We start from the raw sequence: 19,024 nt of genomic DNA on the forward strand, positions 1-19,024 counted from the left end.
TCTCCTTGGCCTTCATCAGACCCGTCCTGTGTGCTGCCTGTGGCCCACATCACCCCCTGGGGTTGGATGGACATAGGAGGGATGAGGTGCAGTTATCTAACCAACTCTGTAGGTTCTTAAAATCTCTTCTCCCTTCTGTAGGCTTCCGGTTATTTGACTGCTCATAAGCTCTTCACCCAAAAGCTGACAGAGAAAGTACAAGTAGGCAGAGAGTCAGCCTTGACTTGGGGTGCACCCCGACTCTTGGTAACACACAGGCCTGAGAACGGGCTGTGCAGGTCACACTCCTGAGATGGGCAGCCAGGGCCCACCAGAGTGCTTCACCAAAAAGGTCCTCGGAATCCTCCGTGGAGTCCACATGAATGCTGTATTTTTAGAGTGGCCACTTCCTATTCTTTTATAAAAGATTAAAAAAAAATTTCTTTTATTTTTGGCTATGCTGGGTCTTCACTGCTATGTGGGCTTTTCTCTAGTTAGAGCATGTGGGGGCTACTCTCTAGTTGCACTGCATGGGCTTCTCATTGCAGTGGCTTATGGAAGAGCATGGAGCTCTCAGCATGCGGGCTTCAGTAGCTGCAGCACATGCGCTCAGCTGTTGCAGCTCCCGGGCTCTGGAGCACAGGCTTATAGTTGTGGTGCACAGGCTTAGTTGCTGCACAGCATACAGGATCTTCCTGGACCAGGGATCGAACCTGTATCTCTTGCATTGGCTGGTGGATTCTTTACCACTGAGCCACCAGGGAAGCCCCTTTCCTATTCTTTAACAACAAAAACCCAACCAAATGAAAAGGGGCTTTTCCCAGAGGATTTGCAAATATTACATGTTAGTTTCTGCCATAGTACCCACACAAGGGTTGGCTGAGAGCAACATGTAGACCAGTGTGTCCCTTAGTTTAGAATGAGAACCAAAATCTACATATTTTATCTGCTTCCTCAAAAAAGAAAATCTGTTACATTATGATGTAGAACCATACAGTCCAGTATAACAGCAAATAGCCACATGAAGCTACTGAAATATCAATTAGTTGAAAATTAAGTAAAATTAAAAATTCAACTCCTTAGTCAAAGTAGCCAGATTTCAAGTGCTCAACAGCCACACATGTTTAGGAGCTGCTACACTGGACAGTGCAGACAGAATGTGTCCTTCACTGCAGAAAGTTCTGGGGGACACGCTGAACTGTAGAGGGTCATCTGGCTCCACAAGAATTTTTCTCAGGGTCTTCCATGACACCTGGATTCCAGACCTTGGCCTGGCCATCTGTGAGCTGTGTGTCCCCAGGAAGGCCATCGAAACTCCATGAGACTCAGCTCTCTCTTCTCTCAAAACCAAAAAGGAAATGAACATTGAGTGCTGGGGCTTCCCTGAAGGCTTAGTGGTAAAGAATCTGCCAGCCAGTGCAGGGGACAGGGGTTCCATCCCTGATCTGGGAAGATCCCACATGCTATGTAGCAACTAAGTCTGAGCAGCACAAATACTAAGCATGCACTCTAGAGCCTGGGAGCCACACCTACTGAAGCCCGTGTGCCTAGAGCCCATGCTCCACAAGAGTGTGTGTGCTTAGTCCCTCAGTGGTGTCCTACTCTGTGACTCCATGCACTATAGCCCACCAGGCTCTTCTGTTCATGGATTCTCCACACAACAATACTGGAGTGGATTATCATTTCCTTCTCCAGAGGATCTTCCTGACCCAGGGATCGAACCTGGGTCTCTTACATTGCAGGTAGATTCTTCATCATCTGAGCCACTAGGGAAGCCCCACAGCAAGAAGCCAGCACACCGCCACTAGAGAGTAGCCCCTACTTGTGGCAACTAGAGAAAAGCGCTCGTGGCTATGAAGACCCAGCACAGCCAAAAATAAGCAATAACAACAACAAAAAAATAAAATACATTGAGTGCTACGCAGAAAGTAGTGAACAAAGCAGACCTGTGGCTGCCCTCCTTAGAAAAGCATGCTTCGAAGGCTGGCATCTGGGAACCCGGATTTTGAGAAGGCTCCCACCACTCCCCCAGGCTGACTCACTGTACCTAATCTGTCTGTGCAAACCACATGGTTTATGCTGAACACCTGCTTTCCATCCGATTCTGGAATTCTGGTACATGCCACACAGATGGTGGGCTTCCCAGGTGGCGCTAGTGGTAAAGAACCCACCTGCCAGTATAGGAGACATAAAAGATTCGGGTTTGATCCCTGGGTTGGAAAGATCCCCTGGAGGAGGAAATGGCTACCCACTCCACTATTCTTGCCTAGAGAATCCCATGGACACAGGAGCCTGGTAGGCTATTGTTCATGGGGTCACAAAGAGTCAGATGTGACTGAAGCAACTTAACACACACACACACACACACACATACACACACACAGATGGTGCCTGCATGACCAGCCCCCAGTAGAAACCTCAGATACTGAATCACTAGTGAGGATCTGAGACGTAACAGGCAGGAAGGCCACAGGTCTCCAAATGGAGGAAATAGCCTGCAAGTGTCAGCATTTTTTTCTCTCTCTCTTAAGCGGCAGGAGGAAACAAACTTTAAGTGTCAGATTTTTTTCCCTTCTCTATACAAAATTAAAAGGAGGTTTCTATTAAAATTCTGTGTTGCCATGACGACACCTGGTTCCACCTGAACTTTTCTCAAACCTTGAGCTAACCAATGCATTTTTCTTATGGAAATGTTTTTCTTAAGCTACGTTAATGAACTATGTATTTACCCTAGACTGTCTTTCTTCAGATCAGTTCCACTTAAGACTCAGAACCCATAAGGGTTCAAATAACCAGTATGCCATTGTTCTCCTAATTTATGTTAATGAAACTATATATTAACCTGGAAACCTGCCTTTCTTCAAGATGAACTGAAGATTGATCAAGATCAATTCATCTTCAAGATCAAGATCAATTTCTTCTTCATGTCTTCTTCATGTCAATGGCCCAGGATCACTCACCTTGTGCCAGTGTTATTGCAAAATGCATGTTGTGGGTGACGAGCCTAGTGCCACTCTAAGTTTTGAGATATTTCCTTTCTCTAATTAACAGCTTGCTGATACGTATATAACATACTGCTAAAGGTTAGCAGAGGGGCGCTCTTTCTGCCCCCTTCTGATGTCTATGTCAGAAACTTTCTCTATGTCTTTTATACTTTAATAAAACTTTACTACACAAAAGCTCTGAGTGATCAAGCCTCGTCACTGGCCCAGGATTGAATTCCTCTCCTTTGGAGGCTAAGAATCCCAGCATCTTTCACGGCTCAGCAACAACCTTTCAGACCCTAGTTGGCAACATTCAACGTGTTGGCCAATTTGATGCTGCTGGAAGTCCGTGCATTCCATGTGCCCACACAGGGAGGGGAAGCTCCTGGAAGCCTGTGTCTGGTGTCCGATGGATTTTGTCCACACACTTCTTCCCTCTGCTGATCTTGCTTTTGCTGCAGTTAATCACAGCTGAGAGAACAACTATAGGCCAAATCCTGAGAGTCCTCTCAGTAAACCGATGAACCTGGCAGTAGTCCTGGGGACCCCGATGCGAGGGCCATGCTGGGTGGAGTCCATTTGTTAACCATTACACAAACTCTCTGAGACAGCTTTTATGATCCACAGGCTACATTTTCCACTAGCCCACAACCTGCCTCGCAGAGCTGCTCTGAGGAGTCATTTAGATCACATAAGCAAAATGCTAAGGGCAGTACTGGCCTGAGGAGGTGCTAACAAATGTTCGTAACCATCCATAGCTGAGGTCAGCAGAGGTGCATCTGTATGTTCCAGGTACTGACTACTTAATTACCACAATACTTGTGTAGTATCATGCCTTCCCTTGATTTCTTTCAGTCTAAAAATAAATATGGCAACAAGAACATGTAGCAACATAATTAACAGGATCTGAATTTAGCATTCATTCACTCTTGGGAACATTCTTTTGTTTTTCAAAGTACTTTATTTTATACAGTATCTTTTTTTTTTTTCCTGGCTGTGTGGCTTGTGGGACCTTAGTTCCCCGACTAGGGTTTGAACACAGCCCCCACCCCACCCCCACAGGGAAAGCACTAGCCCTAACCACTGGACACCAGGGAATTCCCTCGGGAACATTCTTACAAAAACGTACTTACTAAAAAGCCATGAAAAACTGGGATTCAGAGCAAAATGTCTCCTTTCCTTCAGCAGTTCCCTTGGACCTGAAAAGTGTGGCTTTGAGCTAAAACATTACACTGAGGTGGTGTTTTGGGAACTGACTAAAAGAACAGCAGGGGGAATCAGAGTCTTCTGAGTCTTCATTTGAAATTTCATTTCTCTTTATGACTCACCTCTGAACCCTGAAGCAGGAAGACCAAATCCAGATCAGTTGGGTTTTTTTTGGCAGCTGCTGCCAACACAGCGCCACCCCCTGGAGATTCCAGTTCAGCAGTTCCGTGGCGGGAGGGGCCTGGGCACCTGCATTCCCTCAGGTGACTGAGAGCTGGGCTGCTGAGATCCCCACTGTGAGGAGCACACTGCTGGGCGAGCTGTCAGGAGACGGGGGTCCTCACGCCAGCTTCACCACTTCCTAACTGTCCCACTTTGTGTAGACACATTTCACCTCTCTGATTCTCACGTTCCTTCACTGGGAAATGAAGATTTCCAAGGATCATCTCTGCCCAACCTCTTGCAGGCTCATCATGTTGATGGAATAAAATAACAGATGGAAATGGCATGGAAGATGACACCAGTTGCTGACTGTGAGTAACTATTGTGGTGAGCTGCTTCTCTGCCTGCCAGCAATCAGCCCGATGTACCCTGCATCTCGCCATCTGAACTGCAGCACTCCCTCCTCAGGACAGCATGGATCACACGCTTCCACGGAGTCCCAGGGTCCCCCAGCATTTGTAGTGTCTGGCCAATTCCTCTTTAGCAGGATGTATCACAGGTACCTGAAGCCTCAGCTCTCTCCTTAGGGAACTATGCTATGCTCAGTTGCTTCAGTCATGTCCAACTCTTTGTGACTCTATGGACTGTAGCCTGCCAGGCTCCTCTGTCCATGGGATTCTACACGCAAAAATACTGGAGTGGGCTGCCATTTGCCCCTCCAGGGGAATCTTCCTGACCTAGGGACCAAACCCACGTCTCTTTAAGTCTCCTGTTTTGGGATTTCCCTGGTGGCCCAGTGGGTAAGACTCTGCACTCCCAAAGCAGGGGACCCAAGTTTGATTCTTGGTCAGGGAACTAGATCCCACATGCCTCAACTAAGAGTTTGCATGCCACAACTAAGACCTCATGCAGCCAATTAAAGAACACATAAATATTTTTTAAAAAAGTCTCCTGTATTGGCAGGCAGGTTCTTTACTCCTAGCACCACCTTGTGGCTAACTGTATTTGGCCTTAAGGTCAGTTCTTCCAAAATTGAATGTCAAGCCCTTAAACTAATGCACTTTCTTTCCCCCCAAAAATTTACCAGCTGTAGTTTCAGCCTCTGAATTAGGTCTCTGGTTTTCTTTACTCTTGGCAGTCAAAGGTCTATCAAAAGTCAGTTCAAAGTTAGGACTGGCTGCCGGCAAGGCTGTGTCCCCGAGCTGCTACTGTGGCTGCCTGTGTGCCTCCTGGAAAACTGTTATTTTCAAGATTCATAAGGGCTTGAAGTGAAGTTTTAAGACACTGAAGGACTTAAGAGTTCAAAGAACTATAAAGGTGGAAGGGACCTTAGGATCATTTAGGCCAAATCTCTTATTTCATAAAAGATCAAACTGATACCCAGAGAGGGTAAGTGCATTTGTGCTAAGTCATTCAGTCGTGTCTGACTCTGTGCGACCTTATGGACTGTAGCCTGCTAGGCTCCTCTGTCCATGGGATTCTCCGGGCAAGAACTGGAGTTGGGTGCCGTGCCCTTCTCTAGGGGATCTTCCAGACCAAGTGATTGAACCCGAGTCTCTTACATCTCCTACATTGGCAGGTGGGTTCTTTACCACTAGCGCCACCCAGGAAGCCCATAGGTGACTTGCCTCAAATCACAGCTAAGTAATCATACCACAGGTGGAACTAGGATCTAGATTCCTGACCCCTACACTTGCCCTCTTATTATTTTAAGCTGCTGTTCCTTTTCTTGTCTGGCATGCATATTGTGGAGTAAATATAAATTCACTATAAATTGCACAAAGGCCAGCGGGCAAAGGGATGACGAACAGGTTAGTCAAAGTGGTCAGGCTGGTCCGTACCTAGATGGAGTACCAGGGCTTCCTCTCTCATCCTGCTCTTCCCTCAGCCTAGCATGTTCTTCCCTTGGATATCCAGGGACCTGCCCCCTTCACCTCAGTCAAGCCTGTCCTTGAAAACAAACGAGGGGTGCTGAACTGGCAATAACCCTCTACCCCGACCTCCCTGTTTCTGCAGGAAGGTCTTACAGGAGAGCCTTAATACCCCACCAGAAGGGAGGCACTGAGCTCCAAGATGATTTCTAGGAAATACTCATGAACTGCGGGACCTTGGGCAAGCCGTTTTCCCTCTCTGGGTCTCTCTCCACTGCCTCTACAACAAGAAGCTAGTCCATTATTGCTAAGCTACCCCTCAGCCTTCGGGACACCTTTCCTAATTGTTTTTCATTTTTGGCTGTGCTGGTTGCTGGGCACGAGCCTTCCCTAGATGTGGCGAGCAGGGGCTACTCTCTAGTTGCGGCGCACAGGCTTCTCACTGTGGTGGCTTCTCTTGTGGAGCACGGGCTCGAGAGCTCAGGCTTTAGTAGTTGCAGTGCATGGGCCTAGCTGCTCCGTGGCTTATGGGATCTTCCCAGACCAGGGACTGAACCCATGTCCCCTGCACTGGCAGGCAGATTCTTAACCACTGGACCACCAAGGAAGTTCTAGAACTCTTAAGATGAAGTAGCGTCGCTGCAGGAGATTGCACTGTTTCATAAGCTAACTGATCTGGTTCTTAAACTTGACCCAGACATTACCTTCCTGCATCGTGAAGACCACAGAACATACCCACATTTTCAACTTGTGGGTCCTGATCTACCTCAGAACCAGATCCTCATGAAGTACCCTCTTGCCTCCTCCAGTGTCTCCTGGAAGAGACGGGCGAATGTGAAGTCATCAGATGTAATGAGTGTTTTTTTCTCAAAAGATAACAGAGATATTCAGTGAACATCAGAAATGAGAAAACTGCCCACGTGATAGGAAATGTGTGATTATTTGTTTTTGTAGCCCAGGTGGCGCTAAATGTAAAGAACCCACCTGCCAATGCAGGAGACATAAGAGATAAGGGTTTGATCCCTGGGTCAGGAAGATCCCCTGCAGGAGGAAACGGCAAACCACTCTAGTATTCTTGCCTAGAGAATCCCATGGACAGAGGAGCCTGGCAGGCTACCATCCATGAGGCCGTAAAGAGTCAGACACAACTGAGTGACTAAACACACACAAGAAGTTTTAGATTCAAATGGATCTACTTTACTTTACAGTGGCTGTATATATAAGTGCATGACGTGTGTCTGTGCATGCTCGTGCAAGTACAGATACAGTTTTGAAAACACAGTTATGTATTACATATGTATATATTATCCAAAAGATGTATATAAAAATGTATTTTTACTCATGGAAATCAAAAATTACTATGATAACTAACACTCCTTGAGTGACTAATATGCTTAGCACTTTACACAGGGTTGGAATTATTTTATACAGGGTTGGAATTATTTTCTCATGTTACAAAGGAAGAAGCTGAGGTTCTGAGAATTAAGTAATAATGACCAACACCATGGTTACTGGAGCAGTCTGCAGCACAGGCCAGCCTGCCCAGGCTCTAAGACACAGTGATCTGATGAAAATGCTGCAAGTCTCACCTCTGGTTACTCATTCTCAGGTCCTCTCTCTCAAGTAGCATTACACCCCACTTCCTGTTCTCTGTGAAGTGCACTGGCGGCTGGGCGGGTCCACTTACCCCTGGCGACCATTCCTATTAGAGCCGAGGGAATCAGTGACACATACATATCTCCTAAGCTCTGGCCGCTGAGAGGGCCTAGAAGCAGGGAGATCGTAATGGCAGTGGGAACACCAGCATTCAGATCTTGGTTTTCAGATCGCATTCTCCAACGAAAGAACAAAAGCTCCGTGGAGAAGTGTTTGGTTTCAGGGCTGGGAATCCCACAGAGAAAATAAAACATGAGCGAGGGTGTCTTCTCGGATCTAGAAAGTGCTCAAAAAAGGACAGGGCATGTTCAAAGGGCACAGGTACCAACCTGAAAGAGCTCTTAAAGTGGGCATGGCTGGAGCAACAAAATACATAATACATAATGATAGTACTGGATTATAACCTATAGATAAAATAAATATCTGATATAAAAAGTACCTGAATAAATAAATAGCACAGATGCCTCTTTCTTATAGAAGAATTCCAACTAACAAACGTAAGGGGAATGAGGGAAACAGAAAATCACCATTAGAACCAAGTCTGAGGAAAAACAGGGTATTTATATAGTTTCAAGCTATCATCCTCCAAGACAGTGATTAATTATGGTGGCTTAAACGGTAAAGAATCCGCCTGCAATGCAGAAGACCCAGGTTCAATCCCTGGGTTGGGAAGATCCCTTGGAGAAGGGACCTTCTACCCACTCTAGTACTCTTGCCTGGAGAATCCCATGCACAGAGAAGCCTGGTGGGCTATGGTCCATGGAGTTGCAAAGAGTTGGACACAGCTGAGTGACTAACACGTTCACATTCAAAGTATATTCCCCCACGAGCAATTATTTACAAAGGAAAAAATAGTGACTTTACAGAGGAGAGGCCTGGCTGCTACCACCTTAACCACGTGCTCCGGGTTAACCTCACCAGTAGTAAGACACACTGACGCGGGTGCTCCTGACGTGAGGGCTGTCACTTCCGTAGGGTTCTTGCCCAAAATGCATAACTTCAATCTAAAATTCATATGGCAAATGGAACCCCCGCCCCACACTTGCTCTTTTCCATTTCAGTTGGTACCACTCTGGTTTTGCAGCTGCTCAAGCTAAAAAGCACCATTGACTCCTCTCTTTTTCTTACACCTGCATCCAATCCATTCAAAAATATGCTGGGTGTATTCTCTAAGATTCTATACCCAGGATCTGATTACTTCCTACTTCCTCTGAAAAATACTCTGGACCAAACCACCATCACCTCTAGCTTGACTGTGAAAGTCCTCACGGGAGACCACTCTCAACCCACTGGCTGGCAGGATGCATTAAAGAATGTAAGTTGGACCGTCACTCCAGGCTGTTCAAAACCCTCATTTGACTCAGAGTAAAAGCGAACGTCCTCATCACAGTCTATCAGGTTCGACACCATCTGGTCCCTGTTACCCCATCACCTCCTTCCCACTGTCCTGGCAGCTCCTTCTGGCCTCCTGCCATTCCCTCCCATGCCAGACACACTCCTTCCTGGAACCTCTGCTCTCGATGCTTCCTTTGCATGGAATGTTCTTCCTCTAAATACCAGCTTGGCTAACATCCATCCCCCCAACTTCAAGGCATGGTTTAACTCTCACCCTCTCATGAGAGCTACCCTAATATCCCATGAAAACTGTAATCCTAGGACTTCCCTGGTGGTCCAATGGTTAAGAATCTGCCTCCAATGCAGGGGACGGAAGTGGGTTTGATCCCTGGTTGGGGAACTAAGGTCCCACATGCTGCAGGGCAACAAAGCCCAAGTGCTGCAACTAGAGAGCCTGCAAGCTGCAACTACCGAGGCTGCGCCGCAACCAGAGAAAGCCCCCATGCTGCAGTTGAGGACTCAGTGCAGCCAAAAACCCCAAACAAAAAACCACCGTAATCCACCCATGTTCTCCCAACCAGAGAAAGCCCCCATGCTGCAGTGAGGACTCAGTGCAGCCAAAAACCCCAAACAAAAAAACCACCGTAATCCACCCATGTTCTCCCAACTAGAGAAAGCCCCCATGCTGCAGTGAGGACTCAGTGCAGCCAAAAACCCCAAACAAAAAACCACCGTAATCCACCCATGTTCTCCAACCAGAGAAAGCCCCCATGCTGCAATGAGGACTCAGTGCAGCCAAAAAACCCCAAAACAAAAAACCACTGTAATCCACTCATGTTCTCCCAACCTTGCCTACTTAGCACTTAACATACCCTATTATTTATTTATGTATTAGACTTACTGTCTCGTCCTCCCTGCTAGATGGATCTCATTGATGCATCCCAAGCACCAAGAACAATTACTAGCACAGGGAATGCTGAATAAATATCTGTTTAGTCAATGAATGAATTCCAGGCCCCATGAATCTGGGATAGACGAATGGCAGGAAACAGGTCAAGTTTGTTGTCTAAAATCGGGGGACTACCACCTTTACTACAGGGGAAAACCCTGAAGAGAGGCCTGGATAGAACCTGAGGGCTACAGGAGCCACTCCTGAGCTTTCGTAAGCTCATGTGTGTCACCCAGCCCTGGGAGGCAAAACCTTTCCTCTGGGCACGTGAAGGCTGAATGCGCCCTCCCCCAGGGCCAGGAGAACACACCAGAGTTGGGAGGGCAGCACGATGAAACACTGACACCAGGGTTGTGTCCTGTGCTTGTGCACATTACCGCACTGAACTTCCCCAACTACACGGCTGAAGTTTCCATGAGCTCCTCTCTATGGATGCAGAAACCAGGGCTCTGAGCAGCTGAGGCGCTGGCTTGAGACACACACTAATGAGTGGCGGAGCTCGGGCTCCAGCCAGGTCAGGGGAATGCGGGTGCCCATGCCTGCTTGCCTCAGCTGTCCTGAGGGCCATCAGCAACTGGAGATCTACCCGAGAAGCTGTCCCCCTACTCAGGACAGCCCTGTGCCCAGGTCCTAGCCCTGCAGCCTTCTCTGCTGGCTTCTCACCAAAGCCCCACCTGGATATGATGACGAGACAGGCGGAGAATCTCCCGGGCCATTAGCAAAGTCTTTGAGTCCATCACCAGGTACAGGAGATGCAGGAGGGCAAGGAAGCCTGCTCCTCTGAGGTCTGTGGCTGGATTTGTTCCTAAGACAAAAACCAAGAGAAAACTGAGGGAGTTTAATGAAACCCTTGGACAGCAAGGAGATCAAACCAGACAATCCTAAAGGAAATCAACCCTGAATATTCACTGGAAGGACTGAAGCTGAAGCTGAAGCTCCAGTATTTTGGCCACCTGATGCGAAGAGTCGCCTCATTGGAAAAGACCCTGACGTTGGGAAAGACTGAAGATAAAAGGAGAACTCTGGGATGACAGAGGATAAGATGGTTGGATGGCATCACCGACTCAATGGACATGAACTTGGGCAAACCTGGGAGATAGTGAAGGACAGGGAAGCCTGGTGTGCTACAGTCCATGGGGTCCCAAAGACTTCGACATAACTGAGTGACTGAACAACAATAACAGTGAAATCCCTGCTCCCTGAGTCAATGACCTTGATCACAGCCCAGGTGGAGAATCTAGACTTCCTCTAACTGACTGCAATGAGGTGGCCCTCAGCTCTGCCAGGGCAGTCAGAGATGCAGGGGACGGACTTTTATCCTTCCCTGGTGCCAAGGAGCCCACCTCTCTCTATGGGATGTCAGGGGAGGTGACATGTAACAGCAGTGAGGCACCCCTGCCCCTCCCAGCCAGTGGTACTAGTGGAGGCTCAGTGGGATACTTGGATTTCTATCCCCACCTGGCAATAATGAGGTGATATCACCTGTCTCCCACAGCCCAGTGTCAGAGGAGGCCTGCTACAATAGAAGATTTAAAGAAGACCCACAGTGTCATTATATCCTACCCCAAATGTCTAGGACAAAATTAAAAAATCACTCATTACACCAAGAACTAGGGAAATCTCAAGTTGAATGACAAAAGACAATTAATAGACAGCAACATTGCTGGGGGAAGGGATAGAGTTTGGGATGGTCATGTACACACTGCTATGGATAATCAAACGGGACTTAGTGTATACCACAGGGAACTCTGCTCAGTGTTATGTGGCAGCCTGGATGGGAGGGGAGTTTGGGGGAGAATGGATACGCATATATGTATGACTAAGTCCCTTTGCTGTTCATCTGAAACTATCACAACATTGTTAATTGGCTATACCCCAATACAAAATAAAAGGCTGCACAGCAAGGGGGAATCAAGATTACAGTCAGAATGAAGGCTGCGGCTATTTGGCTGGGCCCAGTGTAGTCAGTCATGTCCAACTCTTTAGGACTCCACGGACTACACAGTCCATGGAATTCTCCAGGCCAGAATACTGGAATGGGTAGCTGTTCCCTTCTCCAGGGGATCTTTCCAAACCTGTGATTGATTCCAGGTCTCCGGCATTTCGGGTGGATTCTTTACCAGCTGAGCCACCAGGGAAGCCCAAGAATACTGGAGTGGGTTGCCTATCCCTTCTCCAGTGGATCTTCCCAACCTAGGAGTCGAACCAGGGTCTCCTGCATTGCAGGCAGATTCTTTACCAGCTGAGCTACCAGGGAGGCTAGTAAAGTAATGCTCAAAATTCTCCAAGCCAGGCTTCACCAATATGTGAACCGTGAACTTCCAGATGTTCAAGATGGTTTTAGAAAAGGCAGAGGAACCAGAGATCAAATTGCCAACATCCGATGGATCATCAAAAAAGCAAGAGAGTTCAAGAAAAATATATATTTCTGCTTTATTGACTATGCCAAAGCCTTTGACTGTATGGATCACAAAAAACTCTGGAAAATTCTGAAGGAGATGGGAATACCAGACCACCTGACCTGCCTCTTGAGAAACCTGTATGCAGGTCAGGAAGCAACAGTTAGAAATGGACATGGAACAACAGATTGGTTCCAAACAGGAAAAGGAGTACGTCAAGGCTGTATATTGTCACCCTGCTTATTAACTTATATGCAGAGTACATCATGACAAACACTGGGCTGGAAGAAGCACAAGCTGGAATCGAGACTGCCGGGAGAAATATCAATAACCTCAGATATGCAGATGACACCACCCTTATGGCAGAAAGTGAAGAAGAACTAAAGAGCCTCTTGATGAAAGTGAAAGAGGAGAGTGAAAAGGTTGGCTTAAAGTTCAACATTCTGAAAACTAAGATCATGGCATCCGGTCCCATCATTTCATGGCAAATAGGTGGGGAAACAGTGGAAACAGTGGCTGACTTTATTTTGGGGGGCTCCAAAATCACTGCAGATGGTGACTGAAGCCATGAAATTAAAAGACGCTTACTCCTTGGAAGAAAACTTACTCCTTGGAAGGAAACTTATGACCAACCTAGATAGCATATTAAAAAGCAGAGACATTACTTTGTCAACAAAGGTATGTCTAGTCAAGGCTATGGTTTTTCCAATAGTCATGTATGGATGTGAGAGTTGGACTATAAAGAAAGCTGAGTGCTGAAGATTTGATGCTTTTGAACTGTGGTGTTGGAGAAGGCTCTTGAGTGTCCCTTGGACTGCAAGGAGATCCAACCAGTCCATCCTAAGGGAGATCAGTCCTGGGTGTTCATTGGAAAGACTGATATTGAAGCTGAAACTCCAATACTTTGGCCACCTGATGCAAAGGGCTGACTCTTTTGAAAAGACCCTGATGCTGGGAAAGATTGAGGGCAGGAGGAGAAAGAGACGACAGAGGATGAGATGGTTGGATGGCATCACCGACTCAATGGACATGAGTTTGGGTAAACTCCGGAACTTGGTGATGGATAGGGAGGCCTGGTGTGCTGCAGTTCATGGGGTCTCAAAGAGTCAGACATGACTGAACAACTGAACTGAATTGAATGTAGTCAGAAAAATCCTTAAACGTGTGACAGGGAGGTAGAAACACAGCATCAGGAAGAAGGATGCGAGGACAGATTCAGCTCTGAGAGATGCTGTGTTCCTGGCTTTGAAGGAGGAGGAATGTGGGAGGCCTCTAGAAGGTGCAAAAGGCAAGGAAATAGATTCTCTCCTGGAGAGTCTAAAAAGGAATACAGCCCTGCTGTGACCTTGATCTTGCCTCAGAGAGACTGTGTCAGACTTCTCAACTACAGAACTAGAAGGTGGTAAATCTGTGGGTCTTTTTTCTTTTTGGGCTGTACTGCACAGCATGTGGGACCCATCCAGGGATCATATCTGTGGCCCCTGCATTGGAAGCACAGAGCCTTAACTGCTGAGCTGCCAGGGAAGTCCCTTGTACTGTTTTTTTTTATTTTATTTTATTTTTCCTTGTATTGTTTTAAACCACTAAATTTGTGGTCATTTTCTGCAGCAACAATAGAAACCTACAAATGCCTTTTATACAAATGCCTTTGATAAAGGTCTCAGTAAAGAAATATCAGATATAAAGAACCAAACAGAAACTTTAGGACCGAAAACTATAATAACTAAAATTAAAAACTCATTGGGTGGGCTCAACAGCTGAATAGAGACAACAGAGGAAAGAACCAGTGAACTTGAAGACGGAACAATATAAACAGCCCACTCTGAACAACAGAGAGAAAAAACAAAACAGAATGAACAGCGCCTTGGAGACCTCTGGGCTATACAGCTGCTGCTGCTATACAGATATCCCCTTAAAATGAACAGAGCCTCCGGGACTAAGAGGAACAGTAACAGAAGATCTAGCACCCGTGGGGTCGGAATTATACAAGAAAGGAGAAAGAGAAGGGCTGAAAAAAGTACTCAAAGCAATAATGGCTGATAATTTACCAAATTTGGCCAAAGACATAAACCTACAGATCCAAGAAACTGAGCAAAACCCTAATAGGATAAACCCAAAGAAATCTCCACTAAGACATACGATAGTCACACTCCTACAAACAAAAGAAAAAAAGTGAGCAAAAAAGACCTTGAAAGTAGAGAGACAAACCACTCCTCATCTACCAAGAAACAATAATTCAAGTGCCAGCAGAATTCTCATCAGAAGCTATGGAAGCCAAAAGGAAGCAGCCTATTTATTTTCAAGGGATGAAAGAAAAGATCTGTCAACCTGGAATTCTATATTCAGAGAAATCATCCTTCAGGAGTAAAGGGGAAATCGAGACATTTTCAGATGAAGGAAGGCTAAGAGGATTTATGCTGGCTGACCTACTTTAGAAAGTGGCTAAAGGAAGTTCCTGAAACAGAAGGAAGTGAAAAAAGAAGGAATCTTAGAAGATCAGAAAGGAAGAAAGAATAAGGGATAGAGTAAACATATGGGTAAATACAACAGAATTTCCTTTTCCTCTTGAGTTATTTAAATTAATGGTTGAAAGAAAAATCATAACACTGATGTGACTCTCCATGTCCAAGTCAATTATATTATAGATGAGGGACGGTAAAGGGACTTAAACACACTGTCAAAACCAACAGAGCACAAATAAATTTTGAGCATATAAAGTTTCCTTTTCAAATCAAGATGTTTTCCTGTTTTATATAAATGTAATTTTATATATGGTTTAGGAAAAAAATGGACAATTCAAAAACAGGTGAAATAATTTTGTTTCACTCAAGAAGTGAAATAATGTAAAACACAATTTTCATTAACACTAAAAGAAAAGAGCAAAAAGAAAACACTAGAGGACTTCCCTGGTGGTCCAGTGGCTGACTCCAAGCTCCCAATGCAGGGGGCCTGGCTTGGAACCCTGGTCAGGGAACAAGATTCCATATACCACAGCTCAAAGTTCCTGTGTGTTACACGGAAGACTGAAGATTCCACGTGCTGCAACTAAGAATCTGAGCGACTAAATTAATTAATTAATTAAAAAAAAAAAACCACTGGATTCTAAATCATATCACTCCCATGCTTTCCATTCCACTAAGAGTACACGTTTTACACTGGCCTGCAAGGCCCCGAGTGAACAATTCTTGTCCACTTCTGCCACTGTTTTTTCTCAAAAAAGAGTTACACACATTTCACTTCAGGGCCTTTGCATTAGCTGTCCCCTCTTCCTGGAATGCTTTGCCCCAGATATCCCGTCTCATGGTGCTGGCGTAACAGGAAGAGGACTATCTGGGTTCTCATGCTAGTCTTGGAATAAGGAGTCAGGGAGATGAACCATTTCTCTCTCTTACCCTGAAAGCCCAGATCTTCCCAGTGGTCTCCGTGGAGGGCACAGTCAAACTTGGAGCCAGTCAGCTTCTTATAGATGGTCTGCAGGACTCGGCCATGCATGGGGTCTTGGCTATCCAGGCCACCTGCCCCCAAACACATGCATGCTCTGCTGAATTGGCCCTCAGGGAAGGACTGAGTGCTTCCCAGAGAACGCACAGCCAAGACAGACCCGGCCTGGACGCCCACACCTGGCCCTCCCCACAACATGGTGAATGCAAGAGCCTCGGTTTAGTCTCAGTCACAGGATGGACAAACCGTTCTCTCTGCTTTGCAGCCGTGCACTCACACTGAGCGATGGTCAAGACCAAGTCCCTTTCTTCACGGAGGCCCTGGTGGAGCTTCGGAGGCCCGAAGAGGTAGTGCCGGAGGGCAGCAAGCCCGGTCCTTCGGATGGTGGGCTGGATTCTTTTCTGGGGAGAAAGGTGCAGGAGTGGGCAGAGTGCTGAGTTCACTTGCTTTCATGAACTTACCATGAGGATCAATCAGTACAGGACTGGTCTTGTAGAAACGAATAGTTCCCAACTAACTGGCTGGCCTCTGAGCCAGGGAAACAGGGCAGAAGCTGTGAAGCATCTGCTATTAATAAATCTCCAAGGGACTTCCCTGGCGGTTCAGTGGTTAGAACTTCACCTTCCGTTGCAGGGGGTGTGGGTCCTGGTTGGGGTGTTTGAGCCCTAGTTGGACAGCTAAGATCCCACATGCCTCCAAGCCAAAAAACCGAAACATAAAACAGAAGCAATACTGTAACAAATTCAATAAAGATTAAAAAAAAAAAAAATCTCCAGGGACAGGTTCTTCCAGCTCTCAGGTTCTTTGTAACCAGAAAGAGATGTCCCTAAGCCCAGATCTAATCAGCCTGTATTTAGCCTATATCAGTCAGTATTTAGCCTCTGGGCTTTTCCAGAAATGGCTCTGTCACTGACTTCCAAGGAAGCTAGAGGGGACTGGCCATGGGGACTGGCATCTGATAGACAGACAGACACACAGATGCCAGGCCAGGTCTCCCAGCAGGGCTGCTTCCACCCTTTGTTATGTCTGTGTTTGTCTCTCTCTGTAAAAGACATACAGTCTAACAGCCCTCTCAACTTCCAGGATAAGACAGTCGGTGAGAAGGGGAGTCTAGGGCACTTTCTTGGAGCTGGATACCCCTGAGGGGTAGCTGGCACCTTCTGTCCACACCACAGCAGCACTGGCTACACCAGCTCCTGCTGATGCCTTCGTGTTCAGAGCCACTGCTGCAGGGCTTAGGATACTCCGATTTCAGCAGGTTCCGGCCCTCTGGGATCAGTCTGATTCCTATCTTCAGCCTCTCTCTTCGAGCCAGGCTTTGGTTGAACATTTGAATTCACAGTCCTCTAAACTTACCACCCGGAGAAGGCAATGGCACCTGACTCTGGTACTCTTGCCTGGAAAATCCCATGGACGGAGGAGCCTGGTGGGCTGCAGTTCATGGGGTCGCTAAGAGTCGGACATGACTGAGCAACTTCACTTTCACTTTTCACTTTCCTGCATTGGAGAAGGAAATGGCAACCCACTCCAGTGTTCTTGCCTGGGGAATCCCAGGGACTGGGGAGCCTGGTGGGCTGCCGTCTATGGGGTCGCACAGAGTCAGACACGACTGAAGCAACTTAGCAGCAGCAGCAGCAAACTTACCACTAGGCACTCAAGATGTCTGCCAGCTTTTCATTTCCTTAGCACTCTTTTTCCAACCCCACATATTTTTTAAATTCCCAAAGAGCTTCTAGTTCCTCTAGGATATGGAAAATTTTCCTATATTGGCCATGAATCACTCAGCTCTCTGGACAGGCTACCCTGCTTCCTAGCATCTGATTCCAGACCCCCCCCCACCCCCCACCGCAATCCCTAGGATGGGAGAGTGGGCAGCAGCTCCAAGGACCCCCATAAGACAGGACCATTAGAGCTCCGGGGACACAGTCCCTGAGACCACATGACACCTGGGTCCTCAGCCACCTGTGATTCTGTACCCTGAGATTTCTGAGTTGGGAAAGAGCCCTCGACTGGAAGCTTCCCTCTTGCCTGCCCAGTGCCCTATCCTCTGCTTAGTCACTCAGTTGTGTCCAACTCTTTGCAACTCCATGGACTGTAGTCCGCTAGGCTCCTCTGTCCATGGGGATTCTCCAGGCAAGAATACTAGAGTGGGTTGCCATGCTCTTCTCCAGGGGATCTTCCCGTGGCCTATCCTGATGGGGTAGAAACCTAGCTTGGGGGAAGAAAGCGCTTTGCTCAAGACCCCAGTGCCCCCCTGGTGTCATACCTTGAAGGAGGAGAGGTCCACTGTCTGGAAATGCTGCAGGGCCTCACTGAAGGAGATGAGCTGCCCAGGCTGGTCCATGCTGGCCCGGCTCCCTGTGGCAAAAGGGAAGACACTCCAAGACTTGTGACAGGAGCCACTCTATCAACAAACATGTACCAAGGGCCTTCTGGTTGTCACCTCTAAGCCCAGCACAGGCTTCCAGCTGTCAGTGTCAGACACCTACAGCTACAACCAACCCGGTGTCAGGGGGCTGGTGTTATTCACAGGGCGGACTCCCTTTCAGAGCTGGCTGTGTGGAGGTGGACCAAGCTGAGCCCTGCAGAGTAGAAGCTGATCTGTAGGAGCCCCCAAGTCCACTCATCTGTGAGTGGGGTGCGTCACTGCCTGGAGGAGGTACCCACACAGAAGCTTGCGACAGGTCTGTCTAGGGGCCTTTCCCGGTTTCTACTTCGCCTTCTCATGCCCTGGAGATGAATGATCTCTCCTCCAGCCTTTGCTCCAGGGAATTAACTCGTCAACCAGCAGTTCAGGTGACGACTGATACAGCCCCTGAAACGTCTCTCCAGGTGCTCAAGTGGGGCTCAGGCTAGATTTAGGTCTCAGTTCTCCCCTCCCACAGCTCCACCTAAACCTCCCAAAGGAACGAGACACAGTTCTGACAGCCCCCAGTGCCTTCCAGCAGACGACTTCAACCTCCATCTCCAGAGATTTCCTTGTACAGTGAACCATCTGCTCAACCTGATACAGGGGTCCTGGCTGCCCAGCTCCATCCTCTG

General features: G+C 47.3%; 1 protein-coding gene across 5 annotated transcripts in view; it reads right to left on the reverse strand.

The window, feature by feature from the left end:
- Positions 1–19,024, reverse strand: part of ELMOD3 (ELMO domain containing 3) — a 33,577-nt gene that overhangs the window by 2,167 nt on the left and 12,386 nt on the right. For all 5 annotated transcript variants that reach the window (XM_070798832.1, XM_070798829.1, XM_070798830.1 and 2 more), the window contains 4 exons: positions 18,249–18,340; positions 16,260–16,383; positions 15,934–16,056; positions 10,817–10,947 (listed from right to left, as the gene is read on the reverse strand). In XM_070798832.1, coding sequence (XP_070654933.1) covers positions 10,817–10,947; positions 15,934–16,056; positions 16,260–16,383; positions 18,249–18,340 — 470 coding nt within the window. The remainder of the gene's footprint in view (positions 1–10,816; positions 10,948–15,933; positions 16,057–16,259; positions 16,384–18,248; positions 18,341–19,024) is intronic.

The sequence above is a fragment of the Bos indicus genome, chromosome 11 (genome assembly GCF_029378745.1).
Source record: "Bos indicus isolate NIAB-ARS_2022 breed Sahiwal x Tharparkar chromosome 11, NIAB-ARS_B.indTharparkar_mat_pri_1.0, whole genome shotgun sequence".
NCBI classification, from domain to species: Eukaryota; Metazoa; Chordata; class Mammalia; order Artiodactyla; family Bovidae; genus Bos; species Bos indicus.